The 18,156-nt window shown below is 43.3% G+C and overlaps 1 protein-coding gene across 1 annotated transcript; it reads right to left on the bottom strand.

Moving 5' to 3' along the window:
• Positions 1-316: 316 nt before the first annotated feature.
• Positions 317-2,446, bottom strand: tnfa (tumor necrosis factor a (TNF superfamily, member 2); the record flags this gene model as incomplete). The annotated part of the gene is made up of 4 exons (XM_084311947.1): positions 317-1,433; positions 1,792-1,857; positions 2,120-2,147; positions 2,276-2,446. 4 exons carry the CDS (start codon positions 2,444-2,446, stop codon positions 955-957), a joined length of 744 nt encoding a protein of 247 aa, XP_084168073.1. The 3' UTR covers positions 317-954.
• Positions 2,447-18,156: the final 15,710 nt, after the last annotated feature.

Here is an 18,156-nt window from a genome sequence, read left to right as displayed (position 1 = left end):
ATCCTATTGGTGTGTTAATTACAGCTCAATGAAATGAAAAGTTAGCAGTCGCTATGAGACAAAGTTAAGTATTGCTATTTTTTCATCTACATCATTTCATTGAGCTGTAATTAACACAACACAAGGATTCAATGTCCCTGATGACATCACTGGTGGCCATATTCAAACTAGTTTACTGTTGTCAAACCTTGGATGCGTAAATATGTCATTATTATTAAAGTGTGACTCAAGTACGTTCTTTGTTTACATTTTATTTATTTTTGTTCATATTTTCACAGCAGCATCAGATACATGGTGAGAACTTGAACTTGTTGCTTTTTGGCGCAAAACCTCAATAAATAATTAGATGCGTAAGAAAACTGTTCAATAAATATACATTAAATTAAATAACACCTGATAATAAATAATGTAATAAATAGTATAGACAATACTACATTCATCTAGACATTCAGAACACAACATAAAATCTAAATCTACAATCAAATATAATAAATAGTATGGGTAGTCAGGACATTCATCAGATAATAATAAATTATCAATAAAAAATCAATCACTTTGATAAGAAAGACAATAGTAAACGATCAGCTTCCCAGGAGGCCCTGGCCAGACTGTAGTGATAGCATAAAACACTGTAAAACATTCACAGCAAAACTGAGTAAGATGAGAGTAAGATGGTACATAGTACACAACATTGTTCTAATGTCCCCAGTAGAGATTGCTATTGGAGCACATTATCATACAGTGAACCCAATGAACTGCTACAGTTAGTAGGTTGTTGTACTTCCTGCTATTATGACTAAAAATAGAACCGGTCTTCATTATGAAACCTCATTGACTTCAGTCATTGTAAGCATTATTAAATATCTTATCTTCCCTTTCCACCTTGTCACAATCTTTGTTTATTTAACTGACTTGTCATGTAGTCTCTTTCCGTTAATATCAGTCACGGTGTACTCACAAAGCAAACACACCAAAGAAAGTCTTCCCGGCATCACCCTCCAGCTGGGTCAGAAGCTTTTTAGCGGTGACTGTCTTGAGCCGGTCTCCCTCTTTCAAGTTGAACACGGCGCCCATGTACACGGCGCTGTGCCATTTCCCCTCCTGCTCCGCATCGTCACTGATCGGCGTCTTCTCGCACGCCGTACGCACGGAGTGGAGGATGATCCGGTACGTCGGCTTGGCGTGGGCGTCCCCGTAAGAGTCGGACCACCGCTGGACGGAGTGGCTCAGGTGCACCATGTTGTGCTTTGCGTTGTGCTCCGCCTTGGCGACGTGACAGCTGACGTGAAACGAGGCCTGGCTGTAGACGAAGTACAGGCCGCGGTGGGGGATCACAATCTCGTTGTCGTCCAGCTCGAGGCCTCCTTGGGAGTGGTAATGATCCACGTCTTTAATCCACTTCGCTGATGTAGTGAAGTTGGCGTCATATTCACCTATGGAACGAACAGATAGGGACAAGCATTCATATTGGAGTTTTGACCCATTGAAAACCCAACGTATAACGATAAAACTACATGGCTGTCAATCTAAAAAGAAAAAAAGCCATGTGGTTTTTCTTAACTCGAGATACAGCACTTTCTCCTGACAGCAGTGATGGAGGACACATCATCTTGGCACGACACAAAAGTTGACTTGTTTTGAGTTGTGTGCTTGTCTCCGATTAGCTACATTTACATTCCACACATCCTTGAGAGACAGTGATTTTTATTTGTTCAGCTTGTATATTAGACACAAGTTATAATTCCCCCGTTGAAATGAAGTCTGATATGTTGAAATACATCCGAGGCTTACCTTCTAAGTGGATGGCAGCCCTCAGAGCTGACAGGTCACTGATTTCCCTTAGCGTGTGGCGAATATCTGGAGAGGCAAGAAGAGAAAGACGAGGAGATTTAGAAACGGTGGCATAAAAGCCTAGAGTCAGACACTGATGCTCACATCTACACCACCAGCCATCAGCTCAGAAGTTCAGTACAGTCCTCTACTTTCCGGGCATAGTCTGTTTCAATCAGTCTGTCTGAACACCAGAGACGGCACAGGGATCAAAACCCTTGAAATAACAATGTTGGAGTTGAAAAAACTGTAAAAGAAAAAGTAAAAACCTAGATAGAAATGTTCTCACCGTCAGCTCCCTCGGTGTGACCTGGCGCCTGCACAAAGGAGAACAGACAAGACAGAGTTTAGGACAAGTGAGTGATTTTTTTTCCATTAAAAGCCAGAGTGATTCGGATCCTAATATCCAAAACTTGTCGGTGCGTGTGTTTGTGTTTGTTCTCACCTTGGAATGCCACGTGAAGAAGAGTGCAGCGGCTGCACACAGTGCCACGGCCAGCAGGGCACCCGTCACCCTCCACCCATGGGTGTGTGTGGATGCCGCTTTCCTCGACACGGTCACCTCCGGCGGGCTGATGGCGCCCATGTCGAGAAACACCTGGCGGTCACCTTCCATCGTTGTCAAGTATAGTATTTAGCGTAGTATCCTCTGAAGCCCTCTTTAGTCAGCAGAACCAACACTATCCAGCAGACACTTGGAGCTCAGTGTCAATCAATCACCCACAGTCTTTTCGCCGGTGCAGACGTTTTTAAATAACAGAGGTGCAAAGGTCTCGCTGGCTTATTATAGAGGTCCTCTCGCTGTGTTCTGGTGGCGAGGGATTGTGTTGATGGTGGCCTTCTCGTGTTGCTTTGATTGATTGACTGACTGATACTGGCCGTGGTCTTTTAAAACAAGCTCTCTTGTCTCTCTCGGAAACTCCGATGATGTCACTCTGTGTGAGTGAGTGGAGAGTGGTTGAGGAAGGAAGGAGCAGAGTTTTGGTAGCTGGAGCCTATTAGTGAAGGAACCCGCAGTTTTCACACTCCAAGCCCTCGCACGGTCACATGCACGCATGCGCTCACGCTCCCATACACACACACACACACACACACACACACACACACACACGTCACACACACACACACACACACACACACACACACACACACACACACACACACACACACTTTTACACAGCATAGGTGTTTTCTCCAGTATGTGTACACTCACACACAAATACTTGCATAGATACAGACACACACACACACACACTAACACTCTCAACACACACACTAGCATACACACACACAAACCCAATTACACATTAACCCCTCATACAGTATACACACACATACACACACACACACACACTAACATCCTCAACACACATACACTAAAGTACACACATACACACACGCAAGCATGGATGTTTTCTCCTACAGTATGTGTACACTCACACACGAATACTTGCATAGATACACACACACTAACACCCTCAACACACACACACTAACACCCTCAACACACGCGCGCTCGCATGAGCGTGTGCACAAAAAACCCACAAACCACAAATACTCCACTCTGTCAGCCTGTAGAAACTGAAGAGCCGGAGGTCTCAGTTCAGCTTTACCTGCTTCCCCAATGTGTTTTCCTTTACGTTTACACTTTTTCTTTATTTGGAACTTTCTATAATTTTCTATTTTTAGTGTGTGTAGCTACTTTCAATTTCACTACCAGTAGCAGATTAATGGAATGGAAGAAGCAGACAAATGTTAGTTTCACTTAAGCCAACATAGGAATGCCCTAGTTATATTTAACAAAAATATCAAAGGATGTTGGAAATTCAACACAAGCACTCTAAATGTAATGCTGTAATTGATGTGAATGGATTTAAAACCCTGATTCTTATGTCCCTGTTCCTACCCATTTGATTAGGTTGAAATTAAGCTTACATTTTCATGAACTTGTCCAGAAAAGCATTTTTTCACCCTTGAAATCAACTAGTAACTGTCAGATTAATGCAGTGAAGTAAAAAGTAACATTTACCTTGAAATGCACTATAACATAGTAGAAGTATAATGTCTCCTAACACTGAAGTAAATAATCAAGTAAAGCTATCTCAGAAATGTTGGCCTCTTAAGTAAAGTTCTTACTACAGCTTTGGTTCGCCACCTTTTTCATGTCAAGGACACCTAAATTTATTCACATAACGCACTGGACCACCATTTGATAAGATTATGTCTCTGGACTCTGGGACCCCCATCTGAGGTGATTTTTGTTGTTAGATACGATTAAGTCCAGAATTCCCTAACTGTCTCTAAAGTGTAGTTGAGGAGATACCTGTGGAGAAATAAAGACCTTTGATCAGTATATTCTCATTGGGCTATCTTTGGAATAAAATCTTCTACTGAATGAAATAGTGAGATTAAACTATTATCTGCGGAACCTACTAACAACTCCTCTGTTGTGGCAACACTTTTTCATAATATTTCACATTGATAGACAATTTTAGACCGTATGCCGTTCCAAATAGATTACTGTATGATGAATATTACGATGAGTAATCATCAATCTTTCACATTGATAGGCACTTTTAGACCATATCCTGTTCCAAATAGATTACTGTATGATGATGATTACGATGTGTAATATAAGTTGATGTTGTGTGAGGCATAAACTGTTTGTGTGTGTATATTGTGGTTTGCCTTGTGGAAATGACTGATTCATCAGCCAAACTATTAACCCTTTATATGTGTACGATTTCATAGGTGAGATTAGAATGTTGAGATCTGAACATTCTAATGGCAATGTTACAGAAAGCTATACAAGTATAGAATTCAAAGAGAGAATTCTGGAAAAGATTTCAAATGTTCAAGTGATCAAACAATGTAGATTTAAGATTTTGCATTAACTGTATGACTGAGCAGTTCATGAATGTAGTGGACACTCATAGTTGTTATCTTCAGTGTCACTTCCTTCCATCTGTAAAAAAGAAAAAAAAATATATATATATATAGGCCAAGTGCATAATATGGTGTTACTTGGGTTAACACCATATACTGTGTTAAAGATACAAGATAATTATGTGTATTCTTTCCATGTATTGAATGACATTCGGTGACTATAGCAAGGGGTAAGCATTGATAATGGATGAGGGGAAAATTCATGACATGATCCATGCACATCCTAGTTTTCTTTGATTATAGTTGTGTTGAAAATAAAAGTTCACCTTGTTCAACATGTTTACTATTGCGACATCTGATCCAAAATGTGCCTCATATAACAAACACAAATCTATCTTCTTAACATTTTTAGTAGTCACTGTTTTATATTGTAGCTATGACTACATACTGTAACAATATTGACAAATAAAGATTGGGCAGTAACAAATGTGAGTAACCGTCTGTGATTTGTTGTTCTGTGTACGTCTGAGGAATCTGTATCTAGATCTCAGTTACTCATAATAAGGGTCACTGTTTGTCTGATGATACATGCAAGGCATGACTCAGTGTCTGACAGCAGCCCATTTCATTCCAACACTATAATATGTTTAATGCAAATGTTTTTCCAAATATTATTTGATTATTCAGGAAAAACATTGTCATAAAAAAAGTGTTATTCAATATTCTTTATTTTTTGTAATTCTTTTTTTTATTTTGGTCATAATAGGTAACATGGACATCCATAATGCATTCATTAATCATCTATTGATGTATTTTATGTGTGAAATAACACATTAATAACATAACTTATCGAGTCTAATCAGACGTGATTAGGAGCAGCTGAGCGCACGCGGGGACGCACACGGGGACGCACACGGAGGGAAAAACACCGGCAGCATAAAGAGCCCGACAACCCGTCGTTCAGTGCTTGTTCGTACTGATCACTTGTGGTTAGTTTTACCAAGAAGTCTATTGACAAATCTTTGCATTAGTATTCCTTGTGTCTTGGACTAACCAGTTTTATTACTTTGTTTTCCCCCAGTGTTTTGTTTCGTCTTTATCGTTTGCTAACCGGCGTTGTCTTCTCCTCTCTCCTTCAAGGATACACCCCCCCCCCCCCCCCCTCCCGCGCGCTTGGATTAACACCGTTTCGCTTCCCGCGCGGACACGCTCTCCTACTACACGTCTCGGGATGCACAAATGGACTTTGTACTCTGACATTTCCCCACCCTCTGTTACCAGACTGGTTAGTACACGCAAACAAACAGCCTGACACATAGGGCTGTACGGAATGTCATTTTTTAACATTCAAAGCTTCTATTGAAGTATTTATTTTTTATTTAAACTAAATCCTCAATTTGAATAGAGTGATTAATCTGATTAAATGAGTATTTTTCTTTTATTAAATCAACTTTCTTTATCAGTTTCGTCAACATAAATAATCCAATAAGGGCACGGTTGGTATGTGTTAGGGTTTGAAACCGACCTCAAACGCACGGCACAGACAGGTAGTTCAGAGTTAGCCAAATACTAGGGCGTATTTATTTTCAGAGTCAAAAAGGAGCAAGTAACAATCTTGAAACAAAGGGAGACTGCCTTCAGCAGAGTTATCTGCGGCTCTGCAGATCCTCTTGGTGTTCGAGGTGGGGAAACGGTGTTGACGCCGAAACGGCTCTGCAGATACTCCCAGCTTCAACTCGAGGTGGAAAAGAGAGAGAGAGAGAGAGGTCAATAACAGTCCACATCACACAGAGGCAGTGCGGTCTCCTCCTCCCTTAGCTGAGTCCAGAACAAACAAAACGATATCTTCAGTGTTCACCACAACACACAATTTAGCTGAGGGTCAGTGCAAAACAAAAACGATAAACTTCAGTGTCTCTTCTAAACACACACCCCAGCTGAGTCCAGTGTAAGCAAAAATAGAACTCTTCAGTGTTCTTCAAAACACACAAAACAGAATAGTCCAAAAAAGGGTTTGGTTCAAACTCACCAAAGCGCAAGAGTAAAGCGGGTAAACGAGGCGCAGCTCAAAACGGGGGACAAGGTCTTCACCAGCGGCAATCCACAGATGTCCTGGAGGGAGAGTAGACGAGGCACAGCAACGGGGAACAACAGGCAGAAACAGAAGTATTCAAAGCAGTAATACTCAAAACGACCCGACCTCGATTGAAGGGAAGTCCCAGTATAAAAAGCCTCTGGGGCGCTAATCAAAAACTATGACAGGTGCGCGCTGGAATTGATACTTGCTCCAAAAGCGTGTGGCGGGGAATGCACCAATCAACACAGCACCTTAAAGGAGCGGAGCGTGTGGCGGGGAATGAACCAATCCTTACAGAATCCTCACAGTATGAAAGTGATGGTGACATCTTATATTATAATATTAGTGTAGCCTAATCTTTAACTGCAACTGTGAAGAAAACCCCCATTGGTTTAAACAGATTGAATAGACAGAAGAAAAAAATATATTTATATTTTTTTTAATAAATATTTTTATTTAAAATAAAAAAATTCTAATGTTGATTTAGAATTCGAATGTCAACATTATGATCGAAGCTTCGAAGCATTCGGTACAGCCCTACTGACACATTTACATTTTACACCACATTAGTTTTACATGTTAGACACACGCATCCACACACATAGGTTATTCTGTATTATTTACATGGCGTTTTAACATTCGCCGAAATGCTTGATTGTGATTGGTCAATAGCGCTCGGCAGAGGTCCGTTATTACTCGATAACGGACCTCTGCCGAGCAATAATGACCTCTGTTCGCAGCTGGAGCAATCAAGCCCACTGACACACACTGCATCAGTGCAATCAGTCCACACACCTGCCGGCTGCCGGCGATAATAATAACTTTATTTGGGCTGACAGCGGACGGAGCAACAGAACAACTGCGTCTGCATTTGATCTTGTCTTGACGATGGTGTAAAATGAATTAGGTATATTGTTAGTAAGTTAGCCATGTAATAAGCGGGATAATGTATAGCTATACTCGGTCATTGTCGCAAAATAATTGACCTTCACTACGTTTAGAACACCTCGGCGAGGCGCCTCGGTATTCTAAACTCTGTGTCGGTCAATTATTTTGCGACAATGACCTCGTAGCTATACATTATCCCTTACTTATTACATGGTGTTTTAACATTCGCTAAAATGCTTGATTGTGATTGGTCAATAGCGCTCCGTTACCCATAGCAGCGGTCAATTATTTCTCGATAATTGACCGCTGCTATGAGCAACGCGCAATAATGACCGATGTTAGGGGCAACAGAGCGCTATTGACCAATCACAATCAAGCATTTTGATCGCAGTCACAAAAGCTATAACCTCGTTCCCAGCTTTATCTCGCACAGCTGCACTACATCAGGTTCAATCAAGTCCACACCTGCCGGCGATGACAGAGGAGCCACAGAACAACTGCGTCTGCATTTGATCTTGTCTTGTCAATGGTGTAAAATTAATTAGTTATATTGTTAGTAAGTTAGCCATGTAATAAGCGGGATAATGTATAGCTATACTCTGTCATTGTCGCAAAATAATTGACCTTCACTGCGTTTAGAACACCTCGGCTGCGCCTTGCGACAATGACCTCGTATACATTATCCCTTACTTACACACCTCATTCACATGTTCCCTGCTGGCCCACACACACACATCCCCCACTTAGGATAGTATTGTTTATTCCCCAGTTTTCCCCTGTTGTATATTTTCTATAAAATCTGGTTTATTTATCATCTGTTTCCGGGTCTGTCCCGGGGTACTGCCACGTTTGACAACTTGGTTCGACCGTAACAGAATGAACAAGCCCAAAATGAGTCAAGGCAGTACACCGTGGCAGATGGCCAGTCAGACATCCGCTTTAGGATATAAGGAACAAATTTCCCCCTCAGTAGAAAAGCTAGTGCTAGATCATTCCACCCAACTAGCCTCCCTTCAGACTAGTCAGGTATGGAGTTCAGGTGTGCTGCTGTTAGCGGAGCAGCTGATTGACCTCTGTGGGCCGATTATGTCAGTGATATAACCCCGCCTCAGATGTCATGATGCTGCCAGATCGTAACTTCGTGTTTCCCAGTTAGTCCTGTTATTCTGCTCTCGTATAGTTATCTAGTTCGTTGTTCTCTGACCGTGCCTAACCCTTTGTTATCCTCCTTTCCCCGCAGTCCTACCTGGCTCTTCACCCTGATCTCTGGCTCTCGATTAACGTGTTCTGACCTCCGCCTGCCTGACAACTCTCCTTGCCTTTTCCCAGAACGTATGAGGACCTGTACTCGTTTTGACCCCTTCCTGGCTGACTACCCTGTAACCTGTGTATCGATCCCTGGACTGTACGAGAGACTCGTTATGCTATCAACCCCTGCCTGTCAGACTGTCCTGTCCCGTGCACACCCCTGGACTGTACGAGATTCTCCCCAGTGTAAATCGACCTCTGCCTGGATACCTGTCTTTACTATTGTATTAAATATACCCATACCGGGTTTTAACAAGACCTGTCTGATGTTTCTCTTTGTCTGCATATTGGGTTCAATACGCCTAGTCATGACAATTATATCCTATATAATTTGATATGAATTCCTCTTGTTTCTTTGTTTCTTTGAAGTACATTGTTTACAGCTTGTTATTTATTGTATTTTGTTTTCTTTTTTATGGCCATCTTGGTCTATATGATCACCTACTGTTTATGTGTCTTGTAAGCCCATATGGGCTGGGCATACATCTGTATGTAAGACACAAAAATGTATATGTATCTATCTCTAATTATAATAACAACTATATGTATTATTTAATTAACTAGAAGTTAGCATAATGAGATAATGTATAAGAATGACTATTATGATAATTGGTTTCACTTTCTCCTCGGTTATTTCCCCATAACAGTATATAAATTGTTGCGTAAATCTGGACTTAATCACATCCAACAACTATCTTCTCAGTTGGTGTGCACACACACACACACACACACACACACACACACACACACACACACACACACACACACACACACTGTCATGCACCTCCAGGCCCCCAGGGTTCCCGTCCAGCTAAATTCTCATTTATCCCACTCTATCCCTACCCAGCTACTCTCCCTCTCTTCCTCTCTCTGAGTACAGGATGGGGTGCAGGTGTATGACACCGGAGGAGCAGCTGATTGACATCTACCAGCTGATTACCATTCCTATTTAGACCTGGCTCAAATGTCATGAGGCTGCCAGATCGCAGTTCCTAATTACCATTTGTTCCTGCGTCTTGGATCCCTGTGTATGACCTCCGTCTGCCTGACCACTCTCCATGTGTACTCCCTGGACAGTTTGAGAACCCGCTCCCGGCTATGACCCCCCCGCTCGTCTGACTACCCTGCACTCGCTCACTCCCTGGATCGTTTGAGAACCCGCTCCTGGCTATGACCCCCCCGCTCGTCTGACTACCCTGCACTCGCTCACTCCCTGGACAGTTTGAGAACCCGCTCCCGGCTACGACCCTCCGCTTGTCTGACTACCCTAAGACTCGTTCACTCCCTGGACTGCCTAGAGAATATACCCGTCATTTGGGTTTTCTCTGATTCCACATTGTCTGATTGATTGATTGTTTGAAAACGTTATTAACAGATTGCAGAATGGGTACAATACAGTACAGCTCAATACAACAACTGCTTAGAGGATGAAGACCAGAAAAAGACTTTCGTCTTGTTTACATCAGGGTCCTCCATTTTCAAGACATTTAGAGACATACAAATACATTATACAGTACTATGTAAGAAAGAGAGAACATCATAAAAAATAGAAGTCTGCATCTGTGTTCTGGCTTTAGTTAGTTATTACACACACACACACACACACACACACACACACACACACACACACACACACACACACACACACACACACACACACACACACACACACACACACACACACACACACACTAGACAGCATTACTGTATTTCTTTTTATTATTCAACTTGAAAATGAAAGGTCCATAAACATAAAAAAAAATTATAACACCACATATAGCTTTATGCCGCCACAGTTTCTGTGTTCCTCTTCTGTTTATGCAAATCTCCGGAAAGCTGCCAGGTGATTCATTCCACCGACTATATTCTATAGCTTCTCTTAATGCTAATGAATGAATAAGCCCAGAAATCCACCTGACAGTTCATACAGAGAGTGAACAAGCTTGCCCTCTTCCTGTTTACATCACAATCTTTCCATGGTGTGTGTGTGTGTGTGTGTGTGTGTGTGTGTGTGTGTGTGTGTGTGTGTGTGTGTGTGTGTGTGTGTGTGTGTGTGTGTGTGTGTGTGTGTGTGTGTGTGTGTGTGTGTGTGTGTGTGTGTGTGTGTGTGTGTGTGTGTGTGTGTGTGTGTGTGTGTGTGTGTGTGTGTGTGTGTGTGTGTGTGTGTGTGTGTGTGTGTGTGTGTGTGTGTGTGTGTGTGTGTGTGTGTGTGTGTGTGTGTGCGTGCGTGCGTGCGTGCGTGCGTGCGTGCGTGCGTGCGTGCGTGCGTGCGTGCGTGCGTGCGTGCGTGTGAGGGGGTTATGTGTGGGAGGTATATTTCCCAGATAATACACCTCATTTGGTTCAGAGCCAGTTGTCACCTTCCCCCACTGTGTCCCCTGGGGACATGTAATGACTGTTTAGCTGCGACCAGCAGCTCTATAGGTCAGTCTGTCTGTCAGTTGATTGGTCCACAAAAATGTCTCTACTCTCTAGCGGCCACACGTTTTTCCCTAGGAGGCTGAAATTGGGCATGGAGGTGAAGTGACTGTGTGTGTGTGTGCGTGTGAGTGTGCGTGTGTGTGCGTGTGCTCATGCCAATTGGCTAAAAGGGGACGTGGGAGTGGCACAAATGTTGCAGCTATTGCAAATGTGCGTTTGTTCAAGGAAATCTTCAACCCCCCTCACCCTTGGTTCAGGGCTGGACTCCATCCTCTCTCTCTCTCCCTTTTCTACATCTATGATGAGAAAACAACTTCCCCACATATTTCATTTTCTTTTATTTAAAGACTGAGTAATTCAACCAGAGACCCCACCACCACTACAGTATCCATTCCTTTGCCACTAAACAATGCAGATTTATTTTGCACATACTGTAATCTCACACACATCCAAAAACTCTTAACGGTTCTGCACACAGTCATTCAGTTTGACAGTTATTGAGAGTAAATTAGTTTGAATATGGCCACCAGTGATGTCATCAGGGACATTGCATCCTCTGTTAATTTCAGCTCCATGAAATTATGTAGATGAAAAAATAGCAATACCTTGCCTATAGGGACTGGTACCTTATCATTTCATTGATCTCTACAAGGATTCAATGTCCCAGATGACATCACTGGTGGCCATATTCAAATTCATTCAAACGCTACATTAATGTTTGCAAAACAGTGTATTTTGGATGTGTGTGAGATTATGTGCAAAATAAATCAGCATTGTTCTTCTTTTGGTGAAGTGCCCATTTAAGTGCATTCTCTCTCTCCCTGATAAAGCTGTGGTGGGTGCATTTGTTTTATTGCCTACAGTAATGGGAGCCTACAGACAGCGAACGACGATCAACTCTTCGAGTGCAGGCTGCAGTTTCACTTCCGTTTTCACAGGAATGCCGCTGTAGTGCATCATTTGTGCCATGCGGTGCAGTTCTCTGGCAACACTCTCTACACACAGTAGATGGAACAGGAAGAGGTGAGATCTGAGTGGAGTGGAGGGATAGAATGAGAAGAGTGGCTTTTCTGATTATTGGAGTATCTGATTCAAACATGTGAAAGAAAGGTCATTCTAGGGCAGCGGTTCTCAAACTACGGGTCGCGACCCAAAGTGGGGTTGTGGGTATAGTGACAGTTGGCAAGTTTTTTTTATGTTGTGGCATTGTATTCTATTTTTCCATATGTCCATGTTGAGATCAGAGACTCTGTATAGGATTGTTAGTAACTGTCTACTGTAACTGTACATATGACTGTTTACACTAAAGTAACCTGCGTAGACAATTGTTAACATCAAAGAGAGGGGTGACACACTCCAGGCCACGGAAGGATTCCTGGCAGACGTAGCCCCTTATGGTATAGTAAGATGTTTGAGGTCCGACCACGAAACCGAGTTCACAAACAGAGAGTTCCAATCACTGTTGGGAAGGTATAAGATAAGACACGAGACGTCACGTCCATATCCCACGCACCAGAGCGGGGTGGCAGAGAGGGAATGGCACACCCTTTTCGAAATGGCTAGGTGTAAGCTAGCAGATAGTAACTTACCAAAGAGCCTGTGGCATTATGCGGTGCAAGAAGCCGGTTATACCAGAAACAGGTGCTTTAATAAGCACTCAGGCACCACTCCGTATACAGCGCTGACAGGAAAGAAGTGTAATCTAGCCAGAATGCACCGATTTGGATCAGTGTGTTATTATGTGTACCTGCAGGACAGGGGAAAACCCAAGTCCAAGGATGTAAAAGGATTTTTTCGTAGGACACGACAGAGGAAGTCCTGCTCTCCTAGTTTATCATCCCGGTAAAGGGATAGTGCAGAAACACATGCTAGTCAAGTTTGTCACGAAGGCAACCTGTGAGAGCGAGACACAGACAGAGGAGCCAGAGCTGGACTCCAGAGCAAGGTGTGTAGAAATAGAAACACACCACCCCAGTGTACTTAGTACAGTTGTGCAGACAGACAGCCAGCAACCCCCAGAGGGCGATGACGAGGAGCACCCGAGGGTGACGTCAAGTGCCTCAAGCAGTGGGAGGTATCCCCCAAGGGAACACAGACCCCCAGAACGTCTGACAGGCTATGCCAGGGAAGGGAGTGACGAGTAGGACAATACACCTATCCCCGTTGAGCACTACTACAGGGTAGTCAGTGGGGTAAACCCGACCTTTAAAGAGGCCACAATGTCCCCCGAAGAGGGCATGCATACAGTGGGAGGAAAATGGATGTACTCAACCAAGTTACTAGAGGACAGGCAGTCAGTGGGAGGGAGATGGGGGTATTCAATCCAGGAAGGTATTGAAGACCACGGTAAATACAAAGTATGGTTCATAGAAAATTTATTGAATGCTGAAGAATTGAGCCATATGTTTGGTCCCATGTTTAAGTACAGAGGTGGATGAGTTACCAGGTTTAAAATGCTGAAATGGATCATATGTTTAATCCCATGTTTAAGTACAAAGGTGGGTGGTTTACAATGTTAAAATACAGAAGTGGAGGATTTGATCATCGCTCCAGACCACAAAAGAAAGACCTAGGCAGGTTAAACCATTTTATAGGTATGGACTTCGAACAGTCTGCCAACTGTGTAAAAATATCCCACAAGAGATATGTGGGGAAAGGTCCTGAGATGTTTTTGACTAAAGGAAGAAATGTATAGATAAACTGTGGGTAGCTTCATTCAGTTGGACAACATGTACTCGCCCTGACCTATGTTCGGTAGTGAGTAAGAGTGTCGGAGTATGTTTATTGACCCCACAGAGAATAATTAAACTACGTCAAAAATATGTTTTTCGTTATCCCAGAGGTACTGCAGACGGACAGCTGTGTTTCAGAAAAGACAACAAAGGTTTAAGGGCCTAGGGCCTACAGGGATACTATCAGCCTGTGAAGCTGAGTATATATCTCTAGCTATGACAATGAAAAATGTGTTTATCTAGAGCAACTGCTCGAAGTGATGAAGATAAGGTTATGAATGCATTGTTCAAGATGCAGCAGGTAATTGAAATATATCCTCTATACCAAATATGGTGTTTTTGAAGAATGGGCGTTCTGTCTAAACCGTTTAAAATGATGAACATTGTGTATATATGGAGACTGTTGTTTATAAGGACAACCAGGGGACCATTGTGATTACTAGGAACCTAAGGTGTCAATATAGATGTAAACATGTCATTTATAAATAATATCATCTCATCAGGTATGCCATCAGATAAGAAAGAATGACACCGGTTTACTGTCCAACGGACAGCAGAGTAATAGATACTATGAGGGAGCCTGTTTTCAAATTAAAACTGACGTGATTTGTAAAGGTCATGTTTAATGTGAAGGTATTGAATGTCGTTCTCTCCCCCAATGTCTCTCAGAGAGAGAAGAGTTGTACTACTACTGCTGCTGACATGTGAATAAAAGAAGCCACGCCAGTTCAGGCACAAGATAGAAACCATGCCTCTTGACCACATTATTGTCGCCCTAAATTGAGTTCTGTTAACAGTCCATGTTAACACTTTCCATGCCAGACCCGATGATAGTCGGGTTTTGGTTGTTATTTATTTTATTTGCTATTTCCATTCATATCCATCCAGGGAGCCTGGTGTTATCATTGGGAATGGGTCTGAGATCGCAAAAGTCCAATACCGCCGCCTGGTGGGTTGCGGCCTGTATTGCACATCCTTTTAAACTCTGCGTCGATTAAATAGGTCCGGGCGGACTTTTCCTAGTCGTGCATGACGAGCGCTTATAACGCATGGATTTATAAGAATCAAACACTCCCGATTCATGTTCTTTGGTGGATTATGTTATGGACACGATCGACATCAATACTTGGAATGGCGATCAGATAATTGGAATATTCTTTTTGGGGTACATCCTAGTCAAGGTAAGGGCTATATGGTATCAATCTTGCGTTGATCTAATAATTCCTTCATTGCGATTGGACCGTATGTGTGTAATGTACTGTGTAACGTATTCCGTTGGTGACGATCAAAGCATTAAAGAAAAAAGGAGAGCACCACTGAAGCCTACCTTCAACTTCAAACTACTTTATTTTCCTTTCTGAACTTAATCTGTGCAGTGGTTATTAAAACCCTTTCTCTGCCACGCTTATATCCATCAATGTTTGATCACTGCCAGCTCTATTTGTCTATGGAGATGTTCACCTACTTTGCAGGGCTATAACTTTTTAAATTGTATTGCTAAATTGACATTACTATGGCCCATTCAACATCGATTAGCTATTGTTCAGGGTGTAGGAACGTTTTACTTTTTCATTCACACATTCATATAAAAATACTGTCTAGAGTATAAATATGTTTTTATCGTTTTCTGCAGTAATTCCTAGAACGTGAGATATAGCCATTTATGCATATATTACATCATCAAATGCAGTTTGCTAGCGATTGACGTCAGATAAAAAATTTCAATTGTACAAGGTCCTAAATGTCATGACTCATCATCTGATGTTGACCGGAGGGGGGGGGGGGGGGGGGGGGGGGGGGGGGGGGGGGGTCGTTTATAATGCAATCAGATTCAGATTCAGATTACTTTATTCGCCATTTCATACAGGTACAAAATGGAACGTGTTTTGACATTACAGTGCATACTTTTTCACAATTAAGAACAATATGTAGCAACCTGAAAAATGCCTATTATTCAGATGTGCTGACTTGCCTTTTATCTCCCCTTTGTGCACAAAGACATGTTGACTAGTTTCCATTGATATTCTCACGAACGATGACGCAGGCTCCTCCTTGGTCTACTCGCTGCGGCTGGAATATGGATTATGAACAGTATCGCTGGACCATATTGACTCACCCAGCCTCCCTGTGTGGCTAGTTGGCGACCAGCAGTGGGCGGTGGCAGGCAGAGAGCGTACCAGAGAGCCGGCGGAGCAAGTAAATGGGGACGAAAGAGGGAAGGAGAGCCTCTTCTGCTTGGGATGTTGCTGTGAACGGTCGCAGCTGCAACGGGAGGTGCTTTGGAATAGCCCCGTTAAAGAACCCCCAGAGAGCCCCGCCGGAGCGAGCGACGGGTTATCATAGGAGTATCCGTGATAGTGCGTGAGTAAGAGAGTCTGGAGCTAACGAGACTAACGTCTAACGTTATCGGGTTATAGTAGTTACTGTGTGCGGTATAGTAGTATGCTGTTAACGGCTCCGTCTGACTTCAGTAGACTACCGGGCGTGCGGCGTTGAAGAGACCGGTGGTATAGCCAGCCACATTGCGCCATAGTATAATCGTGTAACAGGTGGGCTGTTTGGGACCCAGAGTGTAGCTGCAGTGTTAGTGCGGGCGAGCTTATATACGTGTGTGGACCAAACCAGTTGCCTACAACCAGTCTGCTCCGGCTGCCTACAACCAGATCTACACATGGCTGCCTGCAACACACAGGAGTTCGTCCTGACCGGCAGAGGTCGCCAACACCCAGCACACGCTCTCAGCTCACTACTGCCCCTGCTCCAGCCCCGCCTGCTAGCACCCGCGACGAGAGCGTTCAACGCCATCTTGCCACCCGGACGGTGGTGGTGCGGCGCGGCCGCCATTTTGGGTTGAGTACAATTGAGCATCAATGCTCCGGAGCTATTACACAGTACACAGTGTGGTGCAGCCTGCGGGCGAAGTTAACGTTGCTTAATACAGTTCCTAGGGGGTACCCCATTAACAATACATGCCGGCATTAGCATAGGGCTTTTGTAAAGGTATTTGTGGGCCCACCTTTTGATTTCTTTTCATTTTCTTTGAGTGTGATAACGGGTTTGTTCTTTAATAATAGTTTCCCATCTGATTAACCCTTTCCCTGTGGGGAAGTTACAGACCTGGTGCATTATAAATAAAGCCTATAGAGGTATTATACAGGGTGAAGACCCAGAAGGGGGGCAATGAGTCAAACACATTGAAGTATATTATCCCTGATATTAACCCAGAGGTGGGTGTATAATATACGTGTTTATGAGGTATGGAGTTACCAACGGTACTATAGTGGGACTTCAGTCCATTTGGTCACTAGTATTAAATCATTGTAACTGACCAGTATAAGTAACATTAAAGAATTAGATGGGAGTTCTGTGTGCGTGTCTATCCATGAGCCGTTTAACAACTCTTTTGGTGTGGGTAACGTTAACATAATTAACCCCTTCCTATTCCACATTTCCCTTTTCATTGTAAGGTTTCTAGGGTCATTGAGGGAGGGTACTGCTTGCAGGGGGGACCCAGGGTATTTATTTACAATTCAGTCACTAGGTGTGGGAGGGTTTAAGGAGCAATTGGGGGAAGTGGGAGCGTGTTGGGGAGTACTGCTGACCGCCCTGCTGCAGAGGAGGAAGACCAGAGTACCAGACCAGGTTGGTAAATCCCGGGCCCCATCCACTCACACTACTAGCCTCCAGTCGAAGCTCCAGACTCAAAGACGGAGGTGCAGTCAGACAGAGCTCTACTGTGTCTCGCTACCCAGTGATTGTGCTCACCCGTTCCCACGAAGCAGGGATAATCCACCCTGCTACAAATACAACAGTAAATAAATAATTTTAAGTAAAGTGCAAGACAGGACAGAACAGTGAGACAACAATAAGACTGTGAAAGTGCGGTGTTTGGGGACATGGATACAGTGCAACACAAGGTTCAAGTCCAGAAGTCCAGCCCTAGCAGCTCGCCATAGAGGGGGGGGGAGCAGGGGGACACCTGACTCGTTTACCAGGCGAGCTGCTGAGGGGAAG

This window comes from Notolepis coatsorum (assembly GCF_963971535.1).
Source record: "Notolepis coatsorum genome assembly, chromosome: 4".
NCBI classification, from domain to species: Eukaryota; Metazoa; Chordata; class Actinopteri; order Aulopiformes; family Paralepididae; genus Notolepis; species Notolepis coatsorum.
This window is presented reverse-complemented; position numbering and strand designations above follow the sequence as displayed.